Below are 27,617 nucleotides of genomic sequence, written 5' to 3'. Positions count from 1 at the left end.
ATTTTTTGTTTACTTATTCACTTCACAACTTATTCTATTTTTTTTGTTTTAATGCCACAGCCACTAAGTTCGGACTCATAATGAACAAAAAATAATGGGAACATTATTATTTTAATTGAAGTTAACAGTAAAATTCTTAAATTGACGGCGAATCGAGTCCTTAGTGTTAACGCTTTTTAGAATTTAAAGTACTTATGTATGTTGTATAGTCACTACATTTTTTTTTTTTTTTCCTTTGTTCACTCCTAGAAGGAGCATAGGGCTAGTGCATGATCTCTCATGCAATAGTTTCATAGCGTCATAGAGTTTAACTAGGTAGGTGACTAGCCTGCCGTAGTTTTATTTATATAAATTATTTGAGGTTATTGATATTTACTGTTTATTTTTCTTAGTTTTTTTGTTTTTTAATATCGAATATTACGAATATTTGAAAATTACTTGTATAATACTTATTAGTATTGTGTATTAAGTTATAATAATATTGAATATAATTTTTATATTGACCTGACCGGGGTTTGAACCCGAGACCCTTCGGTTAAAGGACCGGTGCCATAACCACTGCACCAATGGTCAGATATAGTCACTACATACCTATCCATATTTATAATTGCACGAATGGAAATTTCTTGACGGTATATAGATAAGTGCCATTTCTAAATTAAAATTTTTTGAGTCTTCAAGCACTGAATTAAAAGTTATGACATATTTTACTACTGTGTTATTACTTCGTTGTTTAAGGCGAGGATTTCTTTCGTCATAATAAGGATCCACTTTAAGCGCATATCATATAGCTACAAGTGTTATACTCATATAATATCAAAAGAAATAAGGTTTCGTATAAACAAGTAAAATTTATTATACAACATTTTCTTTCTTTTTTACCTAGCAGTTCAAGTTAAAAATTTTAGAACGATGAAAGAAACAACAAGAAAAAAAATGACTTTTCATCAATTTTGTACAGTTCTAAAGTGACAAATTTTTTTTTCAAAAAAACAATGTTAGAAAAGAAACAAAATAATTATTGTCATTTGTACTTAAAAAAAAACATAGGTAAAGTTTAAATAGACTCATAATACAGATAAATCGATATATTATGCAATATGGCTAGAAGAAATTAATCAGGCGCCGGCGTACTAATGACCTTAAACGTACACGTACGTAGGCTTCATATTTTTATGAAGCTTGTGTGCATGGGATCTGATATTTTGTATTAAAAATTGAAATATGTTGTTAAACATTTTTTTACAATAGTAAGAAGTATTGTATTGTATAAGTCGTCTGTTGAGAAATAAGAAAGTGTATGATCTTTGTATATACGTTATACACTGTTTCATTTCTCAACAGACGAAATGCTGTCGAAGATCGTTTTTTAAACAATTATTTCAGGTTCATGGAGTTTGTTAAAAAATTTGGTGACGGCTTTGAAAAGTTTTACAGGTTTGAACAAATTTCGATTAATACGACAATTTGACTATACGACTACTAAGTTTATGCACCAACATATTTGAGGAATTTTTTGAATTGCATAGTCGGCGTTAAATTTCACATACATATAACTGGAACAAAATCATAATTCGTACAAATTTGTTTTAGAACGAATGTAAAATTAAGTTTAACACCGAGACCTTGTTTAAAATATGCATCTTATCTATTATATCTTATCTAATTAATCTTTCCAGTTTTATTTATTATTGCTTTTTGAACTAAACTTTTAAAAATCAGTCAAATTGAAATTTCATTTTATTTTTGTTATTATGAAAAATCATGTTAGATGAAATTTTTTTACACGGTTATGATTTTTTTTTTTGATTTTTATATTTTTCCATATTAATGTTGGGATAATAAAAGTGATTTCAGAAAAAGAGCCGAAAATAGTCGTTGTAAATATGTGCTATCGCATTCGTATACTTTCGTACTCAAATGAGGTCATTAACCGAATTTACTTTCATTTACAATAATATGAAAATTATCTTTTGTTCTTCGTAAATCTTTATCTGCATACCTGTATCAAGAATCAATGATTTTTTAATTCATAATATTTAAAAATGTTTCATCAGCATTTCAGCAATAGTTACTTTTCATTTTTAATACGTTTTTCATGTAAAAAATTATGTATGTCTCTTAGCGGGATGAAAATTCAAGTAATATTATTATTTTTGATATGCTCGCAATTTTTTATCCGTTTTCTACGTTCGCATTCTCAATTAGTTACAGAATTATGAAAACTATTAAACCATATAAAAAATTTTGCAATATTTTTCATAAATAAAAAATATGAATGAACGGATCCATAATAATTCATTTATTTTAAAATATTAAGCTCTGAGGTAATAACGACATAATTGACACCCACAAAATGTAAAAATAAATAACTGTCAAAAGTGGTTGATTATTGAGTTTTGATCCTGACTCAGAGTCATTAAAGAATGCATACAAAGAATAATTAGTTTCGTGTTTGATTCTAGATATCGATAAAAGTCTTGGTATGCACATTTGCCTTTTCAAAAAAGTAGCGCAAAGGAGTAGGTTAAAATTAAAAATTTTAAAATAGTATAAAATAAAATATACAATTTATATAATACTTTCGTACAGAGTGTTTATCAAGACAAAAGTTTGGGCAAAGGAATTTGAAGAAAGTCTTTCATTCTCATTAAAAGCAGCTAAATTAAAAATCAACTGAACAAGAGTAATTGGCTCCTATCAAAGAAGCATAATTCGTAAATAATGCTATGATTATAAATAGATCTAATTTAGTATTGCCCCGTGAACTCAACCTTATGTCACTATTCATGTTGCACAAAATTTTACAGCTTGATACGTTAAAATATTTTCAAATTATAAACCTTTGCTGACATCTGAAGTAATATAAATTGCATTAATTAAAAATAAATTAATTGTTCCAATTGAAAATAGAAAAAAAAATTGTTAACAATCGTTGAATTATAAAGCAACTCAGTTTCCTATATCAATAATATACTTTTATGTACATATACGGAAAAAATATAAGTTAATTTGTAAACAAGATGAAGTTGTTTTCAAAAATGAGATTCGATCAATTGATCTTGTTAATATTTAATTTAATTTTATTTTTAAAAATCATCCTTTCTTTTTTGAAAATTTCAAATAATCATCCTTTAAAATTTCGAACAATGAAATAAAAATATGTGGCGCTAAATTTAAAAAAAAACAAAATTTAAAGAATAGAGCTAAGAATTGAACTCTATGTAGCCTTAGGTGGTCCATTAAATACACGTTAAAAATTAAATTTTCATTAAGATGTTTTTTTTTTTGTGATTAGAATTTTTATAGTATGTGGAAAAATAATAATATAGGTATGAAAGATTTTACATAAACGCGTGCGTTTAATATGATCATAAATGGGTATGCATATATACTCGTATGCATGTACGTTGGAAAAATTTTAAATTCAGTTGGAAATTATCTGCAGGGCAAAACAAGATATGCCTTCAATTTGAAAATAATATACAGCAATTTCTTAATTTAACTCATAATTTGAATGTTACTCTATAAATTCAATATTTGATATTTATGGTTCAAAATTATATTCCGAATAAAAATTTACGCTCAAACGATATTCGAGCAACTTTGCTTATGTCTTTTGGTAAAATTAAACTTCCGATCCGACATTTACAAAAAGAAAAAAATTAAAACATAATTCTTTTAAAAAAATTCTCACAAGTATATAAAATGATTTTTATATGAGGTATGTAATGTGTATGCGGATATATGTCATATATTATGATAAAATTAATTCATAATACGTGCATGGGACGCATATATATTTACACGATAATTGTTTGAGGAAAAAATTTAATTTACACCTGACCGGCTTTTTGTTTGTGAAAGATTTTATCACAAAATTTACATTAATAATTTATTTAAAATTTCAATTGCTAACAAATTAATGAAATACCAACAAAAATTTTAAATCTAAAAAGGTATTTGAAACTATTATAGACTATTCGGATCATAGATTTGTGAGGTGGTAGCTATAGGAGTTTTTCTAAATGAAAATTTACTAAATCATCCATCAGAATGTGTGTATTAATTATTCATAGAATAGGATGTTGTCGGTAATATTCATCTATATTCAAAAGTTTGAATGAGTTTGATCCTGAGACCAGTTGTCATTCAATCTTTGTCCCATTATAATGAAAAAGATTACTCTTACATATTTCGCATTTCAAATGTAAATTCATTTTTATCTCAGAAATAAATTTTGAGAGCAACGAAACAAAAAAACAAAAACAAAACGTAACACATAAAATTTTTCTCACAGTTGTGTGTCATTCAGTCACCGTTTCTTTATATACTTGTTGAACATAACATGTTCTGCCTATAAATGTTCTCTTAGTGTATAATTTTAATCTGATTGCAACAGATTTTTATTTATGTAAAATATTATTTTTACTTTTATTACGTAATTTTTCAATATTATCCGTATTTATATTATCTAGAATTTAAACAATAAAGGAAAAAAAATCTTGTCAAAGTGTCTGTTACGCTCTTATAAAATAAAAAGTATAGGGTGAGTATACCGCAATTATGTACATATGTAAATATTTTTCAGTGGAATAAATAAACATAACCTTCCAACTAGTTCCATACCAGCATTAATATTGGTAATCTTATGTTTGGAGTGCTACATATCGACTCTTAAATGGAAAGTATGAATAAAATAATCTAATTTTAGTATTACGGTACGTTTGAAATAAAATATTTTATTTTGCATAAATACAGGCAACTTAACTGATTTTATAAAGAGAGCTTACAATATTCACTTCGAATACGAAGAGTTCTGCAAAATCTGTTACTATATTTTTTATTTCTCTACTAAGTGATTTTCATATAACCTTTTTACTTTTTGACTCAGTCAATCTGCTATGGGTTCATATACTCTTAAACACACTGTACTTATATAAGAGTATTCTAATAGCTATATAAAATTATAATCACACTTATGCATACAAAAATTTTCAAAAAATTGACAAAAAAGAAAAATAATAATAAACCAGCTTATTTTCATTCAATCAATCATCTCTCATTTAGGTGAAAATATTTCCAGTACACCCCATTGTAAGTGTAACGTTTATAAACAAACCATTAAATCAAAAGAGCACAACAACACTGCACTCTACAGTTAAAATAATAAAAAGCACGCGGTTTAAGCCAGTAGCCCGGTAATAAACTATCCAAAGCTAATAAAATGAAAATAAATTTTTTTTTGTCTTTTTAGAATTATGTACCTATGTACATATTAAAAATTCAATAGAATGGAACAAGTCTAAATTCAGTTAAAGGAAATTTGAAACCAACAATGACCTTTGGATACAAAATATAATAAGAAGAAAGAAAACAAAAAGGGAAGAAAAGAAAGATTAGGTTTATGAAAAATTCGATTCATTTGATCTCATCTTTTTTTACTCTACGTATTTATGCTATTACGATGCTGTTTTTTTTTTGTTTGTTTGTAAAACATCTACTTATTATACAACATAATGTTAGCGATTTAACGGAACAAAGATTTACTTTACTAGCGTATAAGAGCAGAAAGAATATATGTACGTAGTGTATTATGTATATATATAATAGAACATAATAGAACAAATAGATAGACAAAAGAGTAACAAGTGCAATTCATAAAAGTGAGAGAAAAAATCAAGAAGAGAGGTGAAGTAATAAGAGTATACCTTAAATATAAAATAAAAATATAATTTGATTTTATTTGGCGTGTTGTTGGAACATGTAAAATTCTATTAGGTAATTCCTTAAGCACGCAATGAAGAGCCACTTGATTCGTAATCGTTCCGTAATAACAAACTCGTATGTATTAATATGACTACATACAATAACATATACTTTTATACATATGTATGTAATATGTTTATAGAAAAGTTATTAAAGAATAATGATAGCCGTAGAAACCCTATGCTTATTTTTTGTTCTCATAAGTTTTTTTTTCTTCGTGTTTAATTTTCTTTATACTTCTTATTATTTTTTTTAAGTTTTTTTGGATGATTTTAGAGATTTTAATTTTCCTTTTATCCTAAGATATTATACAAATCTAACTAATAATCCGATAGTAAGATAGATAAAAGGAACGGGCGAGAAAAATCATGGCCAACTATAGACTTACGTCTCGTACAAAATGGCTGGTATTTCTCCGACAGGAGGATACATAATTCTTTCAGACTACGAAATTACTGAATGCAAATGCTAAGGGTTTTAGATTTTTAAACAATTTGAGTTAATTGCTTAAAAATCTTTAAAAATGTTTGAGAAGAGTAGTAAGGAAGGGGTTTGGTGGAGCTGGGCCGCGATGTCCTATAAGAGATAAGACATATGGGTGAGCCTACATTATTATTGCAAAGTTTTTCAATCTGAAATACATGCTGTTATAAACTACTGACTTGATGATGTTGAGGACGACTGACAAGGCATATCATCCGCCACTGGTTAGCGCATCGGCCACCAGTTACCCCAATGTGCTTCTGACTGTGGCCCGGAGCTTCAGCCTGGGGAGGGTTAATTAGAAGTAGCAGGTTACCATCAATGGCCACAATTTCAAGTTATGTTATTGGTTTAAACCTGTTTACTAACACTGGTGAACCTTGTATCCACAAACAAAACAACGCACGACTAAAATAACAAGACATATTGAGCATGGGAACAACCTTAGCTGGAGGGGCTAAGTAGAGATGCCATCATGCGATTTCTTTCATTCCATCTTACTCAAGAAAAGCTTATAACGGATATCTCCGGTCATTTGCATAGCTGTTTGTGGTAACTGAAGAAAATTGTTGCTTTACATATATATATAAAACATATATATATTAAATAATCGAACTTAAAAGATATTATGAACTTTAAAATAATATCGTAATGAATTCGAACCCAATAGAATGCAACAGAACCGAAAAAAAAAATTAATTTAGAAAAAAGGGCAATCTCCAAAACAAAAAGAACAGAAAAGAATTACTATAACTAAAATTTATCTGCATTTTGACCATTACATTGATATATGAATGTTATTTAAGTGAAAAATTTATACGGTTTAAGAAGTTTGGATTGCGATATCAAATTCTTCATTTTTTCACTATTTTTATTTGTTTTTCGTTTTAACAAGAAAAAAAAAACAGTAGAAAAAAATTAATTTTTGACCACGAAAAATTCTATTAAGAATTTAAGATTTTCTTTTTTCCTTATTTTTTTTTTGTTTTTTAATTTAAACCAACGAATAGTATAAAAAATAAGAATAAGAATAAAATTTTTATTCAATATTATTGAGATGCGAACAAGATTCAATTGCATTTCTTTAGTAGTGGGGATAATGATTTATAAATCAAATCATAATCCCTAAATTGTAACATTACAAAAGTGAACTTTGTTAAGTTAAGAATAATTTTGTTGCCTTAAGTGAATTTCTATATAGAAATTATTTTCATTCTATAGCTTACCACAAGTATTTAATTACTTTTTGCCACAATTAAAATAAATTTTTTTTTAAATAAATTAAAAGACATTTAAAGAGAATTAAAAAATTATTAAAGACACATGAAATTTTCAAAAAATACTTTGTAAATTTTAAAAAAGAATAAAGAAAAAATACAATTATCTTAAAATTTAAAATTTTATGAATTTAGTGAAATATTTAGAAATTTTGAACTTAAAACATGAAGAAAAATTGTAATGAATTTATAATGGTATGTGAAAATAAGAAATTAAAAATAATATTAAGAATTGAAATAGAAAATATTGCATAGAAATTTAAAAGTAATTTAATTACTAAAAAAAATAGAATTAATAATGAAAAATTTTTTAGACGAAAAGTGTTTTACAAATACAAAGTGACCGCATAAAATAAAAATGTTATTTAAAAAATAAAATTAAAATTGTATTAGATCAATTTCGAAGTCAGAAATAGCTATAATTAATTTCAATCAAAAACTGGGCTTTCTACGCAAAACCTATGTATATAAAATGAATAGAACGTCTTTCAAAGTGTAAATCTAACGTAAACTTAATTTATTCAGCAAGACAATTTTCTTAACTGAACTCTTTAGGAAAGCAACCTAAACCAAATGTTGAATATTACATATTTCATTTTGGATGTGAATAAAACCTTATTTATGTTATTAATATAATAAATACTTGATCAAAATGTAATCATACAAAAATTCATATTCTTATATTGTGAATTTTGTCCGCTACTATTCAGCAGTTAGAATTGAATTTTTTAATGACTTAAAATCATTTTCTTTATTTCCCTTGTTTTGAAAAAGGAGCGTTATAATAAACACCTAGAAATTCGTAACCCTGTGCAATTAAGGAGAACACAAAAACTCAATTTTTCGATACTTTTAAATATGTCTTCGAATCTTATTTGTACAAAATCAATTTAGTAAAAAAATCTTGAATGTTTTGAACGGCTACAATGATAGAATATTTTAGATATATAATGAAAGATTTCAGAGAGAAACTTGAATTGAATAAATATCGCACATCCTCTTGTTCGCACATTTAGGCAAGATGTATATTTTCAATTAATGATTACATAATATAGAACTAGTATAATATTTCACTGATTTTTTTAACAACGTTTTGAAGTTTTATCGATTTTTAAAATCGATTTTAATATTTCGATAATAAAAAATTCAATTTCAAAATTTTTCTAAGTTCGAATGCTCCCGAAATATTGACTTATTTAATTTTCTGCAGGGATTTTAAATTTATTTTAAGATTTCAAGAATTTTCAAGAGGTTTTAAATTATGGAATAGGGTGCCGCACACCCTTAATTAAATTAAAATAATATAAAATAAAATAAATACAAATATTATGACTTTCTTTCAGCTTATTTTAACATCGTTGATATTATCATGTAACGCCTTCTGGTGGAGAACTACGACGTAAGTTTCTTTAATGTACAATTTTTTACGTTTTTTTTTTTTTAAAACAACAGATTTTAAAAGTATAACGGTTTTTGAACTTTTTTTCTAGTGAAGCTACACCATTACTTCGACAAATGCCTATCAGTTATTTTAGAACTTATACATACCATCAACCCGTCGGTTATCCAGGATCCCTATTTCAATCTCCCACATTCAACCAATATTCACCAGCAAATCGTTTTGCTGGTTGGTCAGAATTTCCATCAGCATCAAATGGATTACCAGTTTTAGCAAATTATAGACAAGAAATGACAACAACCACAACTTCACCTCCATCAACACAAACTACATCAACTACTATAATGCCGACACAGCCACCACCACAACCACCTTCAACACATTTGCCACTCTTACAGGGAACTTCATCACAATCGCATATTAATTTACCATTACAGTCAATACCTAATCATCCATCACAATATTCATTAAGTTCTAGTTATATATCATCTGCTGGACATCATTATATTGAAACACATCCACCATCTGCTCAATATTTAACATCAGGTCCAATAAGAACATCATATTTAACACCAGATTATCCAAATCAATATTATTATACAACTTCAACTGCATCTAATCCATCTCTTAATATGCAAACGGCACAGCATTCTAGTAATAGTTTTACAAATGGACAGCAATTTCAAAGGCAACAAATTCGTTTCGTACCATGTATGTGTCCAGTTGCTGTATCAATACCAAATGAATTCCCTGAAAGTCGATCAATTTCTAATGATGATAGTGATGATATGGTTATACCAGAAACAAATGAAGCAATTAAAACAAAAGAAAATGATGATGTACACTTAAGCAGTTAGAAAATAATAAAAAAAAATATTCATTCATTTTTGCTAATAATAAACTTTATAAGAGAGAAGACTGGTCACAATAAAAATTAAAATATAGTACAAACTAGAAAATCATCAGTTAAATAGAGAATGAAACGCAAATATACTTAAATGTTAAGATTAAAAATTTAATGTCTATGTGTAGTTCAAAATAAATTGATAAAATATAATTAAGTTATGAGAGCTTATTTCTATTAATGTTTAAACTTAGTTATGAGATTGAGATACAAAAGTGAAGAACACGACTTGTCAATTAAATTAAACTATTTTTGGTGTGTGCGATTAAAAATAACAAGAGAAAATGAAAATTTAATTTAATTGTGAATTGGACACAGAGCAATTTTTTAATATTATAAGCGAAGTGGCAAAATTATAAATACCTTCTAACATAAGGTTGTTTGTCACAGCGTTTTATAAAAAGTGAAATGAAAGAAAAATATCGCACATATAAAAGTTACTTGCTTTTTTTATCTTGTTTTTTTCTTGCATTTTTCTTTTTTTGATACTAAATCAGTTCTCTGCGCATGGAATTTACCTTGCGATAACCTAAAAGTAGAATGTACAAATAAAACAGAAAAGTAAAAAATAATAATAACAAAAAACAGAAAACTTGGAACTACAAGTTTTAGCCATTTTAAATCACAAAACTATATTAACCGTAATATTGTAACTGTGTGGAAAACGTAAATATTTTATTGAATTTAAATCAGATTGAAATTCAAATTAATAAATTTCGGTTGTGTGACCTAAGACAATTTTATCGTTTAAACAATTTGCAACCAAATCAAGCTCTGTACCCTTCTAACTTTAAATGAGTACATACCTTTGGTTTTTCATATGAAATGTACAAAACAAATTCATATAGATACCAGATTTAAAAAAAAACAAATTCCCCTATTTGTTTTGTTCTAATTGAAGTGCAAAACCGCATAGCTCTAACCGATCGATTGTCACGCAAACCATAAGTATTAATCATCTAATAAAATTATTCACCATTTCCATCCTGTCCTGCAATAAACTTGATAACCATTTCAGCCAACGTTTTTCAAAATTATTTTAATTTGGGTGCAATAAAATAAATTGGCGAATGACTATGTTTCTCTTCTTTTCAATTTTTTTTTTTCGTTTACATATTGCTGCTAACAAAATCTCAGTCGTCGAGGCGGTGGTGTGGCATTTTTGTTTTATATAAACTCATATACAGTAATATCTTGCAATATTATTATTCATGTAGTTAAATATATAATTTCCTTTTTTTTTTAATTTCTACACTTTATACGAATATATTTAAACAATAGACGTATGTATATACATGCATACCATTATGTGTGGATATTGGATCTGTATGCATATAGTTAATATATTTATATGTATAATTAATTCAACATACATATGTACTTATATAACAATTATTATATAAGCAGAGTTTAAGTATGCTATTTGGTATGAAAATAAACTATAATTACAATGGATACAAATACGTTTTATGTGTAAAATAAATGTAACTATGTACAATATTATAGATATATATATATCTTATGTACTAAGATTTTGAGCGAGTAAAGTAATTTTTTGAACTACAAACGTTAAATACTGAGAGTATAGAAAGTAGTTTTAATTTTACAATAAAGGTGTAAAATTCGCGCGTGATCTAATCTAAAATTATTTTTTTATATACGTACATACTTATGCATTTATAATATTTAAATATTTATAACGTATATAAAATTACTTATAAAATATATTGTAAAATAATGAGTAATTTATTTAAAAATACTACGATAATAGTATTAAACGTTATGATTATTGCAAATATAATATGGGCATATGACCCTAATGATAAAAAAATTGCCTCAGTATTACCACCAGAAGGAATGTTTGAAGCATTTTATCCAAGAGAAATGGATGGTATACCAAATGGTTCATCAAGGCCAGCTCATGCTCATGGAAGTTTTTTTAAACATCGGAATCCAGCTTTAGTTGATACAAAAAATGCTGCCGCTTACGGCTATCGTTTTGATGGAAAACGACGGTTTAATTTTGACTAACTACATAAATTTTATTTTTTTTTTTTAATTTTTGGTATAAGTAATATAAATTATAAATTTCCCCTATAAATTATATATATACTTGCTTAATTTTCTTTTTCTTGTAAATTATTTTAAAAAATTTGCAATCAACATTTTTTTATTTTTCAAAAGTCTTTATACTATTTGCTATGGTAGGAAGAAGAAAATAAAGTTAAATGAAACTATATAATAATTTTCATTAATATTATTCAAATATTTTGCAATTCATATGGAAATTAAGTATTCATATGGAATTAAGCATGAAATTTTTCGTTGCATAATTGTATTATAAGCTCATAAAATAAATTTATAATATGTGTAAATGGGTAAATTATTAAAAGCTCTATAAATAGGGAAATAACGTATATCTAAACATGTACAACATGAGTGTATCAGATAATTTTGAATAGAATAATTAACAAAATGAATAGTGCATCTATATTTATAAAGCGCGTTTACATATTTACTAATTAAAAATTAATTATTCAGTTATTTAGTATTGGAAAATTACTTAATCCAACCCATATTTTACAATAGTTGTTAGCCCAAATTTAGTTGAACACTTTTTTTATTCAAAATGTTTTAAGCAAAGTATTGTATGTAAATTAAACTTTCTTCCAAGAATTCACGTTAATAAACTTTACAATAATTATCAAGCATTAATGTTACTTTAGCAAGATGTTTAGATGATTTATACTTTTGTTTTTGTTTGTATGAATTAAGTATATAATATTTCCTATTTTTAACATAAAATTTGCAAAGTTGTATATACAAAAATATAATGTGATTTGTTTTGAAAGCTTAAATTTATTTTATAATTTGACAATTATGAACCATAATATTTGTATACGTGTATACAAGCTAAATTATGTTTTTAATTTAGTCGAATAATGACCCCATTATATATGACTTTTGAATCTACATATATATGTACATATAAGTATATGTTCCTGTTGTCAAAATAAAACTTAGAACGAATTAAGGAAGCGAACAATTTTTGATTCAGTTAGATGTATATATATACAGTACAGTTACGGCTGAGATAGAATATAGTTCAAATAGTCTCTTCAGACAGCTCACATTGTGTAATTTCTAATATTTGTTCAATTTCTTTAGATTATTTTTATGGACCGAAGATTTTTCATAACCCTACAAGAAAAAATTTATTGATTATTGTCGATTACAAACCTTTTGGCAAAAATCTTCTATAAGTTGTGATATACAAACGACTGTTTTAATAAAATAATTGATAGATTTTTAAAGACTATCTTTTGATGATAAAGCTTTGAACCTTAAAAATAAAACTGAATATCCTGAAAAGTGACTCATTAAACCGATTTTTTAATTAATGTGTGTTTATGTTAATAGTTTGGTATTTGACCATTAATACATATCGTAAAGCATCCATTAAGGATCAAGATTTTTTGCTTTATTTTTACATACATGCAAAAGCATAACTTGAATTTTACTTTTTTTCTCAATTTTACTGATTAAATACGTAAGTAGAATTAATAAATTAATATTATTTACCACTGTACATTTAAACGAAGTGCTGTTAGTATCACATATCCTTTACTTTTATTTAAATTATGTTTTACGTTTCAATTCGCTTCTTTTTAGAATCAAGTTGTCTCTGATACAAAACGCATGCCTTATTAAATGTGCTGTGTTAAGCATCCAAGCCAAAATAAACCTTTCATTTGCCCTAAAACAATTTATACACATGGTTACGATTGACTTTTGCAGATCTTGGTTACATGATCATCAAAGCAATTTTTGCGCACCTCACACTTCCTTACATTTGTTTTATTTAGTCAAATTATCAAATCCATTGCATTCTTCCCAATCAATATTAAGTTTCTCAGCAGCTACTATTTTTTGTAATATCAATTAATACTTGAATCACCGCGTTGTGTAGAATTGTCTTTAATTTATATGTTTAACCCATTACTTTTACTGAATAAAATTTAATTATAAGTTTATTTTAAGTACTAATATGCATATATTTGTTACAAATCTGCTCAAAAAAATTTAATTTCATAAATAATTTACCACTACATTCACGCTGAATTATAAAACTAATTGCAATCCACTTTACATCATATATAAAAAAATAAAGCTACATAAATATCCTTATTGATACTAATGAACAAGAATTTTAAGAATTTTTTGCCCTTGTGTTGTGAAAATTGGAATTAATTTCAACACTTAAATATAATGGTGAATAATGATAGGTTTTAACATTAATTGTAATAAAATTATAGGTGATAATTTGTAAAAATCTCATAAAACATAATTTGTAATAATTTATACGGAATAAAATTGTGTTTCATATTTTGATCTAGAAACTGGATTTGTAAAAGGTGAAAACCAAGCAATTGAAAATCGACCAAAAACTGCTTGTATACTTTTCCACCTTGATTTTTTCACCCAACGAGCCTCTTCCTTTTTAAGTTGTTCTATACCCTAAAAAATTTTTATGATATCCATTTCAAGATTTAAAAATTGAAAAATAGAAATAGAAGTTACAGTCTCATCGTTCCAAATTGCACTTAATTGTGTTGCCAGCATAACCATTGTAAAAACTGCAAATAATAGAGCTTCAAATGTTAGAAATAGTAATAAAAATACAGTAGCTGGAGGAGAGTAAGGAGAACAATCACGCCATTCATGCTTAACACACAATGCAAATTGATTAATAACTAAGAACATTGCATGGGTAGATATGATTGCTATATAAAACTGAAAATAAGTACAAATTACAAATTAAGAGCGATTGCTTTAAATTGAATTTTTAAAGTTTAACTTACTGTAAATAAAACAAAATATTTTTGGTTATTTTCGCCAACACAGTTATTTACCCATGGGCAATGATGATCCATTTTGCGAATGCATCTGTTACAAACTGAACAATGATGCGCTCTATCTGGTTTTATACTGCAACATTTTGGACATTTAAAAAAAACTTCTCCTTCACGAAAGCCTAATTGTTGTATGATTTCTTTTGTAGCATTACCTCGAGGTACTGCACCCTTAAATATGGTATCATAAAGATTTCTTTTTTAAATTTTAAAATCAAATATTTTTGCCTAAAGAAATTTTTTTGTGAAATTGTAAATGGAATCACACCGCAAAAACATGCAGCATTACTATGTAATTAATTTATTTTATTAAAATATTTTCTCAAGATCTATAAACATGAAACAAAATGAAAAGTCAGAGAGTTAAGAGTAAGAAGCGGATTATACAATATTGAAAAAAAAGCTATAGTATCTAATAGCACTTCATAAATAATTGAACAAATAACTTTCATGAAATAATGTTATCATAAAATATATAAACAATGTTCTAAATGAATTTTAAAATTAGAAATATCAAATTAAATAGTTTTGCAAATGATCAAATTGATTCTACATTAATTTCACATAGTTAAATGTTATTTCACTTACTGGGTCTGATAGCATGGTTCTCAAATGTGATGCAAATGCTAAAAACGCTAGAATTTGAAATATTATTGTATTAATTGTACTAAATACTGGATAAGGGCTTGGCCATAATATAACTCTCATAACTACAAATTCAGCAAATATTATTAAAAGCCATGTCATAATGGCACATACAATTCCGCAAATATCCTAAAATTTTTTATGTTAGTCATAAATATCTTTAATCTATTCATTTAAAATAAACCCACCTTAACACACCACATACGACCACTACAACATTTGTTATGCATTTCTACTGAATTACGCAGATTAGTATATTCATAATTCATTTTTCTATAAGATAAATAAATTTATGTTTTATATATCAAAAATGTCTTAAATATTATTGCATATAGCTATTTTGCGTTTTTCCTAGTTTTAAAATTCCATAATTATTCAATTGTAAAACATTTTAGCTATTCTCTTTAGTATTGTCAAACTTTACAAAACACAGCTGATATTCAAATCAGAATAAAAGTATTAATACATGACACTACAAAAATTGTGACTTGGCCACCAGCGGAAGAAAAATGAAGCATAAAAAAAACAAAACCCACACTTCGTTTTGAAGGGATTTAATTTATCTTTATGATATCAGTTGTTTCTTTGCAGGCAAGGACCATGGTATAAAAAAAGGTTCTTTCACTAGTATCTTCTTCAGAGGTTTCTTGAATATTTAATTTAATTTTTATTAAATTTTATTTAATTTCTTGAATATAATTTAATTTTTTATATCTCGTTTTATTTGCGTTTCTGCACTTTTCTATCAATTTTTTTCCGTTTTTTGATTGGATTTGGGGACAATAATATATATAATTGGGAACACTAATATATATATATATATATATATATATATATATATATATATATATGAATATGAATTATATTCAAACATTCCCAAAAAATAAAAATTTAATTCATATAAGTAACTGTATATTTATTTTATTGTACATTTGTGTTACAACATACAAAATTTACTTGGCTAACTATTTAGTTTATACCATGCGCTTTTCTAAGTCCTTCATATAAACGGCGTTTTTCATCATTGGTCTCTTTAAAAGTTTGTATCGCTAATTCCAATGGGATTCTTTTTAATGCTTTTGATTTGACAAAATTTTCTATAAAATTAAGGCAGAAATCATCTATTTCGAAATCTTCTCTGGATTTTCCAATTGCATTTCTTATTTCTTCATGAATGTCGTCTGGGGTGCTATTTAAAGATTTTTTTAGTTCCTCTACAATTCCAAATTGTTTAGGAGATTTTTCAATCCTATCTAAAATTTTTTTATCATATTCTATGTTGTGTAAATCATTCATTAAAGCAATTAATTCTACACCATTTCTTAAATATTCCTTCTTAATCATATCATAAAGCATATCGTCTATTATTTTATGCCAAGCAAAGAAAAATGCCATAGGCCCGAAATGCCGAGTTGATCTTAAATCATGAAATTTTTTATTTTCATTCACGTGCATATAAAGTGTAGACGTTAGATCGTGATATTCCTTTTCATATGGCTCATATTGTATACATAATCTGTCTAATACAAATTCATATTTGAATTCATCTAAACACCGTTGAAAATGTGGTTCTTGAAGCATTTTTGGACAGTAAAGTTTACGACCTTTTAAAGGGAAATACAGTTGATTCATTCTTTTTTGTACTTCCATTGATGCATTTTCCAAAGTACCATCAACATGTCTAATTACGACTTTACGCTCTGATTGTTTTAAACCAAAAGTTATATCTGTGAAAATGTGTGTGTTTTCCGAGAAATTTTTAAGTGCCGGATCGTTTGAAATAATTTTTGGAGCATTGTTCTTCACCATTACTACAGGAGGCATTTGAAGATATTTATCTGCTAAAGCTGACATTTCCTCAAATTTTTTTTCTAATTTTTCTGTAGTCATGAATCTGGAACAATATTTGTTTACATAATATAGCTTCACATGTGATAGTTATAGTATATTATATGTACAAATAAAACTTACTGATATTCGATTGAATTTTGTGACGATTTTTTTCTGAATACTTTTTCTACAGAAGGGCATGTTAGTGACTTTAAAATTCTCTGCGTGCTGGGTTCAATGAATTTTGGCCCTGGATCACTTTCTAGAATTAAAAAACTGTGATAAATAATTCTCAATATTTTTTTTCCTTACCATAATGATAGTAGCTTGTTTTTTCTGTATTATTTGAAAAATTCCTGATACTGTTTAATTTAAATATAAGAGAACGTCTTCCATTCCTGGCAATCACAAACATTTCTAGCGCACAAAACGTAAATTATTTACTAAAGGAAATTTAAATAAAATATCAGAATAAGAGAAATAACCAAAATAAAATTAATTTTGACGTGTGTTTTTCCAATGGCTCGCAAACTGTAATGACATCTATAATATTAAAATAAAAGTGGTGTCGAGATTGCCGGAAGTGTAGAAACTTTACGCAAAACATGTTTTAATTTTTGTATGCTGATGTCTCCGTTGTTATTTATTGTAGTTTCCGACTCAAACTCTTTTTTAAATATATATAAACGACAGAAGTTGTGATTATTCGTATTAGTATGCCTTCAGTTAAAATTTAACAAGACTTTCAGTTCTTTTATTGTTCACACTGTGACATTACCAAAATATCAACTATCTATTAGTTAGACGTGGTGTACCCCACGGAATTCGCATATGGATGTATTACGTACTTACGTATGGTGCTGTGCATATAGATCTTTGCTGTGAACAGAAAAAAATATAGGTGTTTTTAGCAAATAAGTATTCCTTTGGAAAAAGGTTCTGTTATTTAAAATGAGTACCTCAATTTAATGAATGTGAGTTGTAATTTTACATAAAACAAAATGTCCTTAATAAGTTGATTAAAATTTTATTTCTTATGTAAAAAGTTTTACAATATCTTAATTGCTCACTCCGCATAATTGTTGCTCTAGTCATTATATACTATTCTTAAAATTATTAGCTATAAATTTATACAACTTAAGAATTAACTACTATAAAATTTAATATAAAATTATTGATATATTATAATACACTGTTACAAACAAATTCAATTTAAAAAAAATTTTTCGATATTGAAATATTTTAGTTTGTAAATTACAAATACGTGGGTAAATACAAATACATATTTTATAATGCAGTAGAGTTGTGATGAAACTTCTCATAATGCTCGGCAATATAAACAATATATATTAAAGGAATTGCAAAACATAAAGCTAAAATTAACACAAAAAGACAAATCCAAGACATATCACAATCAGATCCTGAGCAATCAAAAATTACATTAGTTGGTCCGCGAATCATTCGTGGCTGTGGAAGATTGTCTTCGAAACTATCTGCTAAAGAATTTGATGTATCTAAAATTAAAAAAGTAACCAAAATCAGGTTTTTAAATAAACAGATAGGCCGTATACCTACTTAATAATCAACATATTTTCTTGTAAGAACATATAGGTAGCTTATAAATACATACAAGCATCTTTAAAATTTTTCTTTTATGAAACTATTCATAAATTGTAGATTGAAATATGTAGGCAATACAAATTTGAACCTACCTTGCTCATCCTGTCGGTCCGAATATAAATTACGCCTTAACCTTGAATTCAAAACAATTGCATTTATTGTCTTTTGTGAAGAATCTACTGATGTTCCTGAATCATAGAATTTTTCATTTAATTTCTTAGCTTCCTCCCTTAAAGAGTCTACGACATCATTGTTATTGAAAAATTCATCTGCATCTTTAAAGATAAGAGTATTATTTTCCCCAGCAGGTAAAGTTTCTAATAAAATGGAATGTGGTGTAATTGGCACTTTGATTATTTTCCGGGCATAGATTTCATTGTCTTTATCAATTTTGTTAAGTCGCTTTATTTCAGCAACCTGAAAGAAATATATCAAAAAAACAGCTACTCTCTAAAAATTCCCCACAATAAACAACTTACTGTACAATGAAATCTTAAAGCAATACTTGCTAATGTGTCACCATCTTGTACTTGAGCTTCTAATGTTTTTTCAATTTTGGGTGATATTTTTTGCATAGGTAATGATACCTCTTCTTCTTCTAAAACAACATACCTAAAATTAAAATGTTTTGTTATTTTAACATGACACGACATTAAATCAATACCATAAAAAACTTACTTTTGTCTTTTCATGGCGAAAATTCAATTGTTTTTTGCTAATTACATATATTCAATTCAGTTTTTCTAAATTCAAGTAGATCGTGTTTTAATTTCACGTATTTTAATTACCATTCTTTCAATTTAAATATTTCTTAAATTAGCTTGTACCTTAAAACTATTGCAACAAAATTTAACAATTCGCACATTTGAAAGTTCTAATAATGGAACTGCCAACTCTTATAATAACAAAAAACACATAGTATAGGAATTTTGACATCCTAAATTTTGAAATATAGTTAGTGTTGGCACTAGCGATTATTTATTAAATTAATTTAAATTGAAAACCTCTACTTCTTTGCATCTATATGAGAAGACCATAAAGTGAAATCAATCACAAATATTATGCTTGTTGCGTCATTTCAGCTGATAGGATATTATTAAAAGGTATTTTGGTTTTCCTTAGAATTTAAAATTTGTAAATTGATTATTGTAAAATATTGATTTAATATGAAATAATTCTTGTTTTATTAAACAAGATTGGATAAAAGCGAAATATTCTTATTATTATTTTTTAAATTATATTTTCCTGTCCCTGGCTACATAGTAAAAAATTTTAGTTTATATTAATTCCCAGTTCATTGAGCATTTGGCTGTTTATATCCGGCAGCAAAGTAATTTACCCAACTTTTAATGGTTCATATAATAATATCAATTTTTTCTCAAAATGTTCTGCTTCCATCCATTTTTTTTACCATTTTCTATTATATTTTCTTTTATTTCTCAACTATGTGCATGTATATCTGAGCTTTAGTTTGATAAAAGGGTTGAATTGAGTTATTTTTTGATAATTTTAAAGTATATTGTGTTAAAATTAATATATGCAACTAAATTTACTAAGTTATTATCTTACTGAAAAAACAAAAAGTGTTGTCTTTGTCTAAAATAACGAGTTTTTTGTCAATAATTATTATTTAATTAATATTCGAAATAATTACTTTATTTTTTGACAAGTTATATTAATTTTAAAATATTATAATTTTTCAATAAATAACTGAGTTATTTTTCAATCAATTCATTTTAAAACATTTTTTAATTTTTGTCTCATGGGTGAGCCTTCTCACACTCGTAGTATTTCTATAACATCATATTGTATATGCGCTGCTTTTCAAGTTTGTAACCCGTCTGCGATGACGCGGCAATTTGGATTGCCGCACCGCACATAGCGTTCATGTTTGTGGAACACTTTCAGTATTCCTTGCTACAAGTACGCACATATGTATGAAAAAAAAGGACGCGCTAAATAACAACATTTTCTAAGTTTCAAATTTTGGGCATGATAATTCTACATAAGCATTCAGTATTTATTTATTTTTTTTTTAAAAACATTCAGTTATTGTTTAAAATTTCTTGAAATAAAACAAATTTTAATACTTTAATAATTTATTTAATATATTAATGACTTAAGTTATGATGAATATAACTTTCAATGGATTAAGGTAATTTTATTCTTCATTTTCAACTGCATCTATTAATTATAAATTTTATATGTATTTACAAACATCTTTAAATAAAAAACATTAAAAGTTTATAAGATTTATAAAAATAATTATATATATAAATATCGATTCTAAAATAATCTTGTTTGTTTTAGAGTATTTATTAAATCTGAAGTGTAATTAAAGTGTTAATGGCACATTTTTTAGTGAATAGATTTTTTTCGCTTTGGTTTTTGAATTATTAGATTTCATTACATAATTAAGTTTTGGTTACCAAAATGGTTTTCTAATCAAAATTTTAAATAAATATAAAGTACATTGGTTTAATATACCTAAATTAGAATAAAACAACAATATAGAGAAAAAATTACGTAAAATTAATCTGATAATTTTATATTTAGATTTCATTTATCATGACGAGTATCCAATTCGTTTTTTATATTAAATTTGTTTTATTTTTTCGATTATTATTCGTTGCTCTATCTGATCTCTTGATCATTATGGCCAACTATTTCACCTAATTAACTTTAATTTTCGTATCCTTTAATTTTTCGTATTAATTATATTTGATAATTTAAATTTACTTTTAGATAATCAATCCAGGAGGTAAAAATAAGAAAGAATGCATAGTAAAATTCAAATATGTTTGAATAACAAGTGATTGAATATAAACCATATAAATTTTGAAATTGGAAATATTTGCCGAAATATCAAATTTATAGGAGTACAATGAGTCATTCAAAGATATGTTTTCTATTAATTTATGAAATGAATTAGATACTCTAGAAGATAAAAATAGCGTGGAAAGAAACAGATAAATGAAGCAAAGTTCACATTTTGTAACCAGTATGCAACCTAATTATGTATGTAAGTAAATTATGTATTTGGAAGCTAAATACTTTTATAACTTCATTCATTTAACTATTTTTTAATATTAAATTGTTTAGTTAATATAGTTATATATTTAATATCATGATATCTGATTTAAGTAGCTTCGCCCAAATTATTTTATGAAATCCCACACGTTTTGTGAAATTTATTCTTTCTAATACTGCTACTTTCTTATAAAATATTAATTTGAATTTGATTCTATGCACGTTTAAAAAAAATTACATTTTTCTTTTTTAAACAATAATTTTGAAAAAAAAAATAACTATGAAAACTATACTTATGTTGAATGCATAGCTTATTATTAGTAATTGTATTGGTTTTTTTATTAAAAATTTTTATGAAGACCTCAAAATAATCATTAATGTTTCTTTAAATTTTCAAAGAAAGCAATGTTATCTTTCAGTTTTCCTGGTTTCAAAACTGGGCTTATTGGTCTTTCAAGATTTTTCAAATTATTTTGATTCCCATCGTATCTATAAAATATAAAATTTGTTAATAATACTTAATAAAATATTTCTATATAATATTTAATATTGCATTATTTCACTAAATTTAACATTTATTTGAAAATAATAATTTGTTAGTAAATATATTTTAGTTACTACATAATATACAAATGTAGATCTGCATCTTTTTTCTTTAAATGTGTTATACTTACATTTGTTTAACTGAAGGTTCTTGTACTGGAACTGATGAACTTTCTTCAAGTGGTGATTTTTTTCTACATTCAATTTTTATTTCATTATTATTAGGTTCGGTTAATGACTGGAAATATTTATATGTTAGTACAAGTCTTCAAGTTATTAAAATTTAGTTATTTACCATAGTTGAAATGTCATCAGGAATTGTTGTCGCTCCTGACGTTAATAAAAAAGCTCTCGCTAGCGCCTTAACTGATGGCAATGAGTTCACAACATCTTCTTCAATCACTGGCTTATCTGGGGTTTCGGGTGGTGTCTAAAATTTTATTTTTATAAAAATATGTTATACATATTATTTTTATACTATCTCTAAAGTTTATGACTTACTGAATATTGTTCTTGTGTCATTATCTGAGATGGTTCAATTATTTTACGTTTCGGGTGTAAAAATTTAAAAGTTTGTGGTGTTAAAGCCATTGCTGTTTTACCAGTTTTGCAGGGTGACTGACTAGATGCTGATGATAATTTCAATTCATTTGGTCGTGTCTTTGGTGTCGGTAATGGTGTTGTTGTTGGTGTTATAGGAGTATTTGGTGGCGTTCGCGTCATATTATTATTTTGTTCTAATTCCTCTATCATACCATATTGTTGCTTTGATTGATTTTCTTTTGTTATTAATGTTGTTTCCTGTTTATTTAAATTATAAATTCTTAATGTATCAGAATCTTCACTTAATGATAAACTATTAGTCAATGAAATATCTGATGGTGATGAATCTGCTCTTAATTCGTTAACATTTTTACATTGTTCTTCATCAGTTGAATCAACAATTTGAATTAATTTAGCCGAAAATATATCGCTTTTGTTATTTAAAGTGTTATTAATATTGTGTTTATTGTTTTGTAATGATAAAGTTTGTGTTTTTTCGTCTGATAATGATGTAAAACTATTTTCCTATATAGAGTTTCAAAATTAAATACACGATAAATAGTATTAATAATAAAACAAAAAATGTGTATAATTTGTATTCTAAAATTTTCTTTTAATTATTATTTATGTATTTAAAATTTTTCCTTTTAAAATGACATAATGAAACGAAATAGATTTAAAAATTTAGTTAGGAAAACCTTAATAATCATAAAATAATAAAGCTTTGTCACACCTTTTACATAATATACATTTATGAATATTTTATGTTTTCCTATATAAGTAATTAAAATAGTATTTTTCAATTCATTACATCACCATACCTACACACTCATTTCTATAATGTGAGTTTTTTTGTATGTAGATGACCAAACGATTTTAAATTTTAATTTCTATGTTTAAGGAAAGTTTTTATACTTTAAAAAATGTAATTTGTTAGTTAAAATAGTAATGAGGATATGTGAGGAGAAAATATCCGTGACTATTCTCAGCATTTTTGTATTTTTTGAAAAAGAAAGCAAGTATAAATTTCAAGTAAACGGCTATTGTTATATATTATAATTATGATTTTTATTAATTATTTACAATTAAGAATGCTATAATTTCAGTTACACTTTGTACTTTATACAGAAATAAAAAAGCAAAGCAATTTAAATATAAAAGTAATTAAAATGTTGTAGGTATATGAAAGTTAGAAATCAGAAATGAATGAAACAAATGTTAATTAGTAACCTTTTTTCATATGAATTTGTACTTTTTTTATGTTAATAAAAACATGATCTTATTTACTAAATTACTAAATATTACTTTTCCCATTATATTAAACAAAAATTTATTTAAAAAAAAATTCTCTTACTATGTAGGTACTTAAATTATAATTAACATTATTGTACTCACCTTAAATTTGTATAACATTTTTTGATTTCGAAATTTTTATTTTAAATTACTAAAAAACATTTGTTTCTGTTCATTTTTACGTTTATTTACCATTTAAACACTTTTAATTTTTTTTAAATACAAGAATTTAAAAATAATATTTTTAAGAAATAATTATAAGCTATATAATATTTCTTAATATAATTGAAAATTTTGAATAAAACAAGTTTAAACTTTGTAAAATATAATAAAAGTACCTACTTATATAAAAATCAAACGAACAGTAATTGATTTTACTTGATATGTACTTGTAGTATAGTTTTTAATTAATAAAGATTTAAAAATAAGACAGAACATAAAGATATTGTATTTTAAAATAGTTTCCTAGAGATTCGTTGTAAAATTATAAGCAAGGAAATATAATGGAACTAGCGTTTTGAAATACTTTAGTATTCTATGAAAATGGAAATATATTAAAATACATTAGTGAATTTCAAAGAGTTTGCTAGCAATATAGTAATGATTTATAAACTTTGAAATTTAGAGGGATAAGATGTAATAAGAAAGGTAAACTCATATTTTTTCGTATGTTCCAATAAGTTAAAAGGTCTTTATTTGGATTTTGAAACATAGATTTATTAAAAAAAATTGTACATGGGTACTGCGTTTCAAAATGTAATTTGCAGAACATTATTTCTATGTACGAAATTTTTATCGTTGTATAAGAAGTATATTAGTCATTACAAAATATAAAATTAAGATTTTATTGCAAATAATTTAATTTAAACGTTCAGACATTGTAAAAAAAATTGTGCGCGATAATTTTGAGCAATTTGTATGACTATTTCTTGGAAATTTGTAATACTAATTGATTTTTAGTTATGTTTTATAAGTAAAATATAATATTAAATGTCCTATGCTTGATAATTCAAAGAGATTGGGATTGAAATTAATTGTTTTTTTTTCTTTAATTTTAGAATCATTTAAATGAACTATATTTTAATAATTATTAAAATGGTTACATTTAAAAAATGCCAACCAATCGATTATATGTATTAATATAAACTAGCATCGTTTTTCAAATAAAATTTTTTGTTAATTGTATTATTTAAGATTAAACTACCAAAACTATCAACACCAGAATCGTTTTCAGAACTTTCAACAGAACCTGAATGTTGCTCGTCAGCATTAGATGTTAAATTAGATTGATTTTGTGGCATATCCTTACCCGTGAACAAGGGATTAAAAACAAAATTCTTTGATGTCGATGAAATAGCACGAAAACTATTACGTTTTAAGTCATTAAATAATAATTTTTTTTCGAATTGCTTTATAGTATCTTCTGGAATATCTAAATAATGATTTTGTATGTTAATTTTATTTGATGGAGTCGAACTCCTGCTATTTGTTCCTTTTAAATTTTTTGATATTTTAATGTTTTCATTAAATGGTTCATTTAAATTTAAGCTTTTACAACTACGTAAAGAGCTTGTTCTTCTAACTGGATTAATAATTTTCCATTTATAATTATACTTGTTATTACTATTATTGATAATCTGATGATTAAAATGATGAAGGTGATTTTCCTTTACCTCTAAACTTTTGTCCTCTAATGAATCCCTATCGATGACTTGCATTTTTATAAGTTTACTTTTTGTTGTATTCGATGTTGGAGATGGAACATAATAATCACGGCTATATCTAGAATGATTGTTGCACGTTATTTAAACAAATACAAATAATTTTTTAATAAAAAAAAACTTTTTTTTACATTGATAAATCAACATTTTTTGCACTTAGTTCTGCTTCAGTTATTTTCTCTTCCTCGGGTGTAGTAATTGGTGTTGAAACACGTTTGTCTGGTATATCCAATGGCTTTTGTGGTCCTGTATCAAGTCGTCGTAGCAAAGCTTCAGGGGCATATGGATTATTTGGCATTTCAACAGCATTATACCATTTTTTGTGCTCTCGTTCTGCTATGGATCCTATATAGTAAAAAATTAGATTAGATTACTAGAAAAAAAAGAAAAATTGTAAGTACTTGAAGTTAGAATTTTAGTGGTTTACGTACAGATAATTCGACATACTACAACCCTATAGTTTTTAATGATATGCCTATGTACATTTTTATTTTATTAATTTAAATTGTTTATAACAAATTCATGTTAGTTGAATGCAGATGGATGTAATATTAATTGAATGAGGATTTTTTAAAGTTAATTAATATACCCATGTACCTGTGTATCAATTAAAATTAAAACACACAATTATTATTATAAGGACTTTACTTTGTTAAAAAATGTTTTTTAGAATTATATTTTGAGTAAAAGGTAATGCAATTTATTGCTTCTTATCGGCTTGAAAGTTGTTTGAATTCTAATGAACTGTTGAAAACGTTAACATGTTTTTTGAAATCCATTTTGTTGAGTTATTATCGAGAGTTGACTCATGAGATATATGACAATGACAATTAAGAGTTTTTGGAGAAAATTAATATTATATATATTTTTATCAGCTTGAGCTGATTGGGCAGTCGTTTCTCACCAGATATTCGAACCCGACAGATGGATAGGTTTAGATTGAGAGTATTTTTAAGTGTGAAATAAGTTATTGAAATAGTTCAATAGACGTTTGAATTAGGTTAAAATTTGTATTCGTAGTAAATCATTTCAGTCCTCTACTGGTTGAAGATTGCAAAAGTTGTTTTTATTTATAGTCTCAAACCATTTAGTTACCTGGTATTAAAGAAACATTTTGATCGTCTTCATCAGACATATCCAAGGTTCCACAAAATGCCTCAGTTTTTTTAGTATCTATTAATTTTGGTATTGTGTTAATATTTGTGAGCTCTAGAGATGTATTTTTTTCAGGATTAGGTTTATTAAATTGTTCATTAGGTATGTTAGTACCATCGTCCAGAATTTTTGAATTATCAATTTTTGTTACAGTGTTAGTATTTATGTTATTGTTTGAATCAGTAATTTTATCACTAGTTGTTAGGTTGTTACTACTAATATTTATTGTTAAGGTTGATATTTTATTATCAAGTAAATTACGGTCACTATCTTCCATATTATTTGTTACTTGTTTACTTTCATGCACTACATTATCAATATCAGAAGATTCGTCGCATAAAACAACTTCTTGTTCACTATTACCGTTTACATAAACTTTTGTTAAATGCTGATTATAATTTTCCTTTGCGATTTGTGCTTCTTCGTTTGCATCTAAAATTGTATGAGTACTTTCGTCTGTAATTGTAGAATCAGAGCTTGTTCTTTCTGAAA

General features: G+C 25.8%; 6 protein-coding genes across 6 annotated transcripts in view; 2 read left to right on the top strand and 4 right to left on the bottom strand.

Annotated features, from left to right (window-relative positions):
* Positions 1-7,430: 7,430 nt before the first annotated feature.
* Positions 7,431-9,952, top strand: LOC129607284 (uncharacterized). The gene is made up of 3 exons (XM_055518173.1): positions 7,431-7,724; positions 8,873-8,928; positions 9,020-9,952. The coding sequence occupies exons 1-3, from the start codon at positions 7,695-7,697 to the stop codon at positions 9,783-9,785; spliced, it is 852 nt and encodes a 283-aa protein (XP_055374148.1). The 5' UTR covers positions 7,431-7,694; the 3' UTR covers positions 9,786-9,952.
* A 1,487-nt stretch (positions 9,953-11,439) lies between these two features.
* Positions 11,440-12,531, top strand: LOC129607285 (uncharacterized). Its single transcript, XM_055518174.1, has one exon. The coding sequence runs from the start codon at positions 11,570-11,572 to the stop codon at positions 11,861-11,863; it is 294 nt and encodes a 97-aa protein (XP_055374149.1). The 5' UTR covers positions 11,440-11,569; the 3' UTR covers positions 11,864-12,531.
* Positions 12,532-12,772: 241 nt separating this feature from the next.
* LOC129607418 (palmitoyltransferase ZDHHC3) lies at positions 12,773-15,777 on the bottom strand. Its single transcript, XM_055518440.1, has 5 exons — positions 15,579-15,777; positions 15,334-15,519; positions 14,695-14,916; positions 14,414-14,626; positions 12,773-14,350 (listed from the first exon to the last, which is right to left on the bottom strand). The coding sequence occupies exons 1-5, from the start codon at positions 15,657-15,659 to the stop codon at positions 14,192-14,194; spliced, it is 861 nt and encodes a 286-aa protein (XP_055374415.1). The 5' UTR covers positions 15,660-15,777; the 3' UTR covers positions 12,773-14,191.
* Positions 15,778-16,295: 518 nt separating this feature from the next.
* Positions 16,296-17,730, bottom strand: LOC129607450 (28S ribosomal protein S22, mitochondrial). The gene is made up of 3 exons (XM_055518479.1): positions 17,533-17,730; positions 17,362-17,482; positions 16,296-17,284 (listed from the first exon to the last, which is right to left on the bottom strand). The coding sequence occupies exons 1-3, from the start codon at positions 17,633-17,635 to the stop codon at positions 16,360-16,362; spliced, it is 1,149 nt and encodes a 382-aa protein (XP_055374454.1). The 5' UTR covers positions 17,636-17,730; the 3' UTR covers positions 16,296-16,359.
* Positions 17,731-18,224: 494 nt separating this feature from the next.
* On the bottom strand, positions 18,225-19,711 carry LOC129607526 (lysM and putative peptidoglycan-binding domain-containing protein 3). The gene is made up of 4 exons (XM_055518558.1): positions 19,519-19,711; positions 19,320-19,452; positions 18,933-19,257; positions 18,225-18,734 (listed from the first exon to the last, which is right to left on the bottom strand). Exons 1-4 carry the CDS (start codon positions 19,530-19,532, stop codon positions 18,508-18,510), a joined length of 699 nt encoding a protein of 232 aa, XP_055374533.1. The 5' UTR covers positions 19,533-19,711; the 3' UTR covers positions 18,225-18,507.
* A 1,258-nt stretch (positions 19,712-20,969) lies between these two features.
* LOC129607482 (extracellular matrix-binding protein ebh-like) overlaps positions 20,970-27,617 on the bottom strand; it is a 74,079-nt gene continuing 67,431 nt past the window's right edge. Inside the window, exons 10-16 of the mRNA XM_055518509.1 lie at positions 27,066-27,611; positions 26,102-26,315; positions 25,923-26,031; positions 22,915-23,481; positions 22,709-22,843; positions 22,545-22,651; positions 20,970-22,359 (exon numbers count right to left, since the gene is read on the bottom strand). Coding sequence (XP_055374484.1) covers positions 22,245-22,359; positions 22,545-22,651; positions 22,709-22,843; positions 22,915-23,481; positions 25,923-26,031; positions 26,102-26,315; positions 27,066-27,611 — 1,793 coding nt within the window. The 3' untranslated portion in view covers positions 20,970-22,244. The remainder of the gene's footprint in view (positions 22,360-22,544; positions 22,652-22,708; positions 22,844-22,914; positions 23,482-25,922; positions 26,032-26,101; positions 26,316-27,065; positions 27,612-27,617) is intronic.

Source organism: Condylostylus longicornis, unplaced genomic scaffold, assembly GCF_029603195.1.
Source record: "Condylostylus longicornis isolate FDR11 unplaced genomic scaffold, ASM2960319v2 ptg000027l, whole genome shotgun sequence".
Taxonomy (NCBI): Eukaryota; Metazoa; Arthropoda; class Insecta; order Diptera; family Dolichopodidae; genus Condylostylus; species Condylostylus longicornis.
Note: the sequence above shows the minus strand (reverse complement) of the source record. Positions and strands in the feature narration are given on the sequence as shown.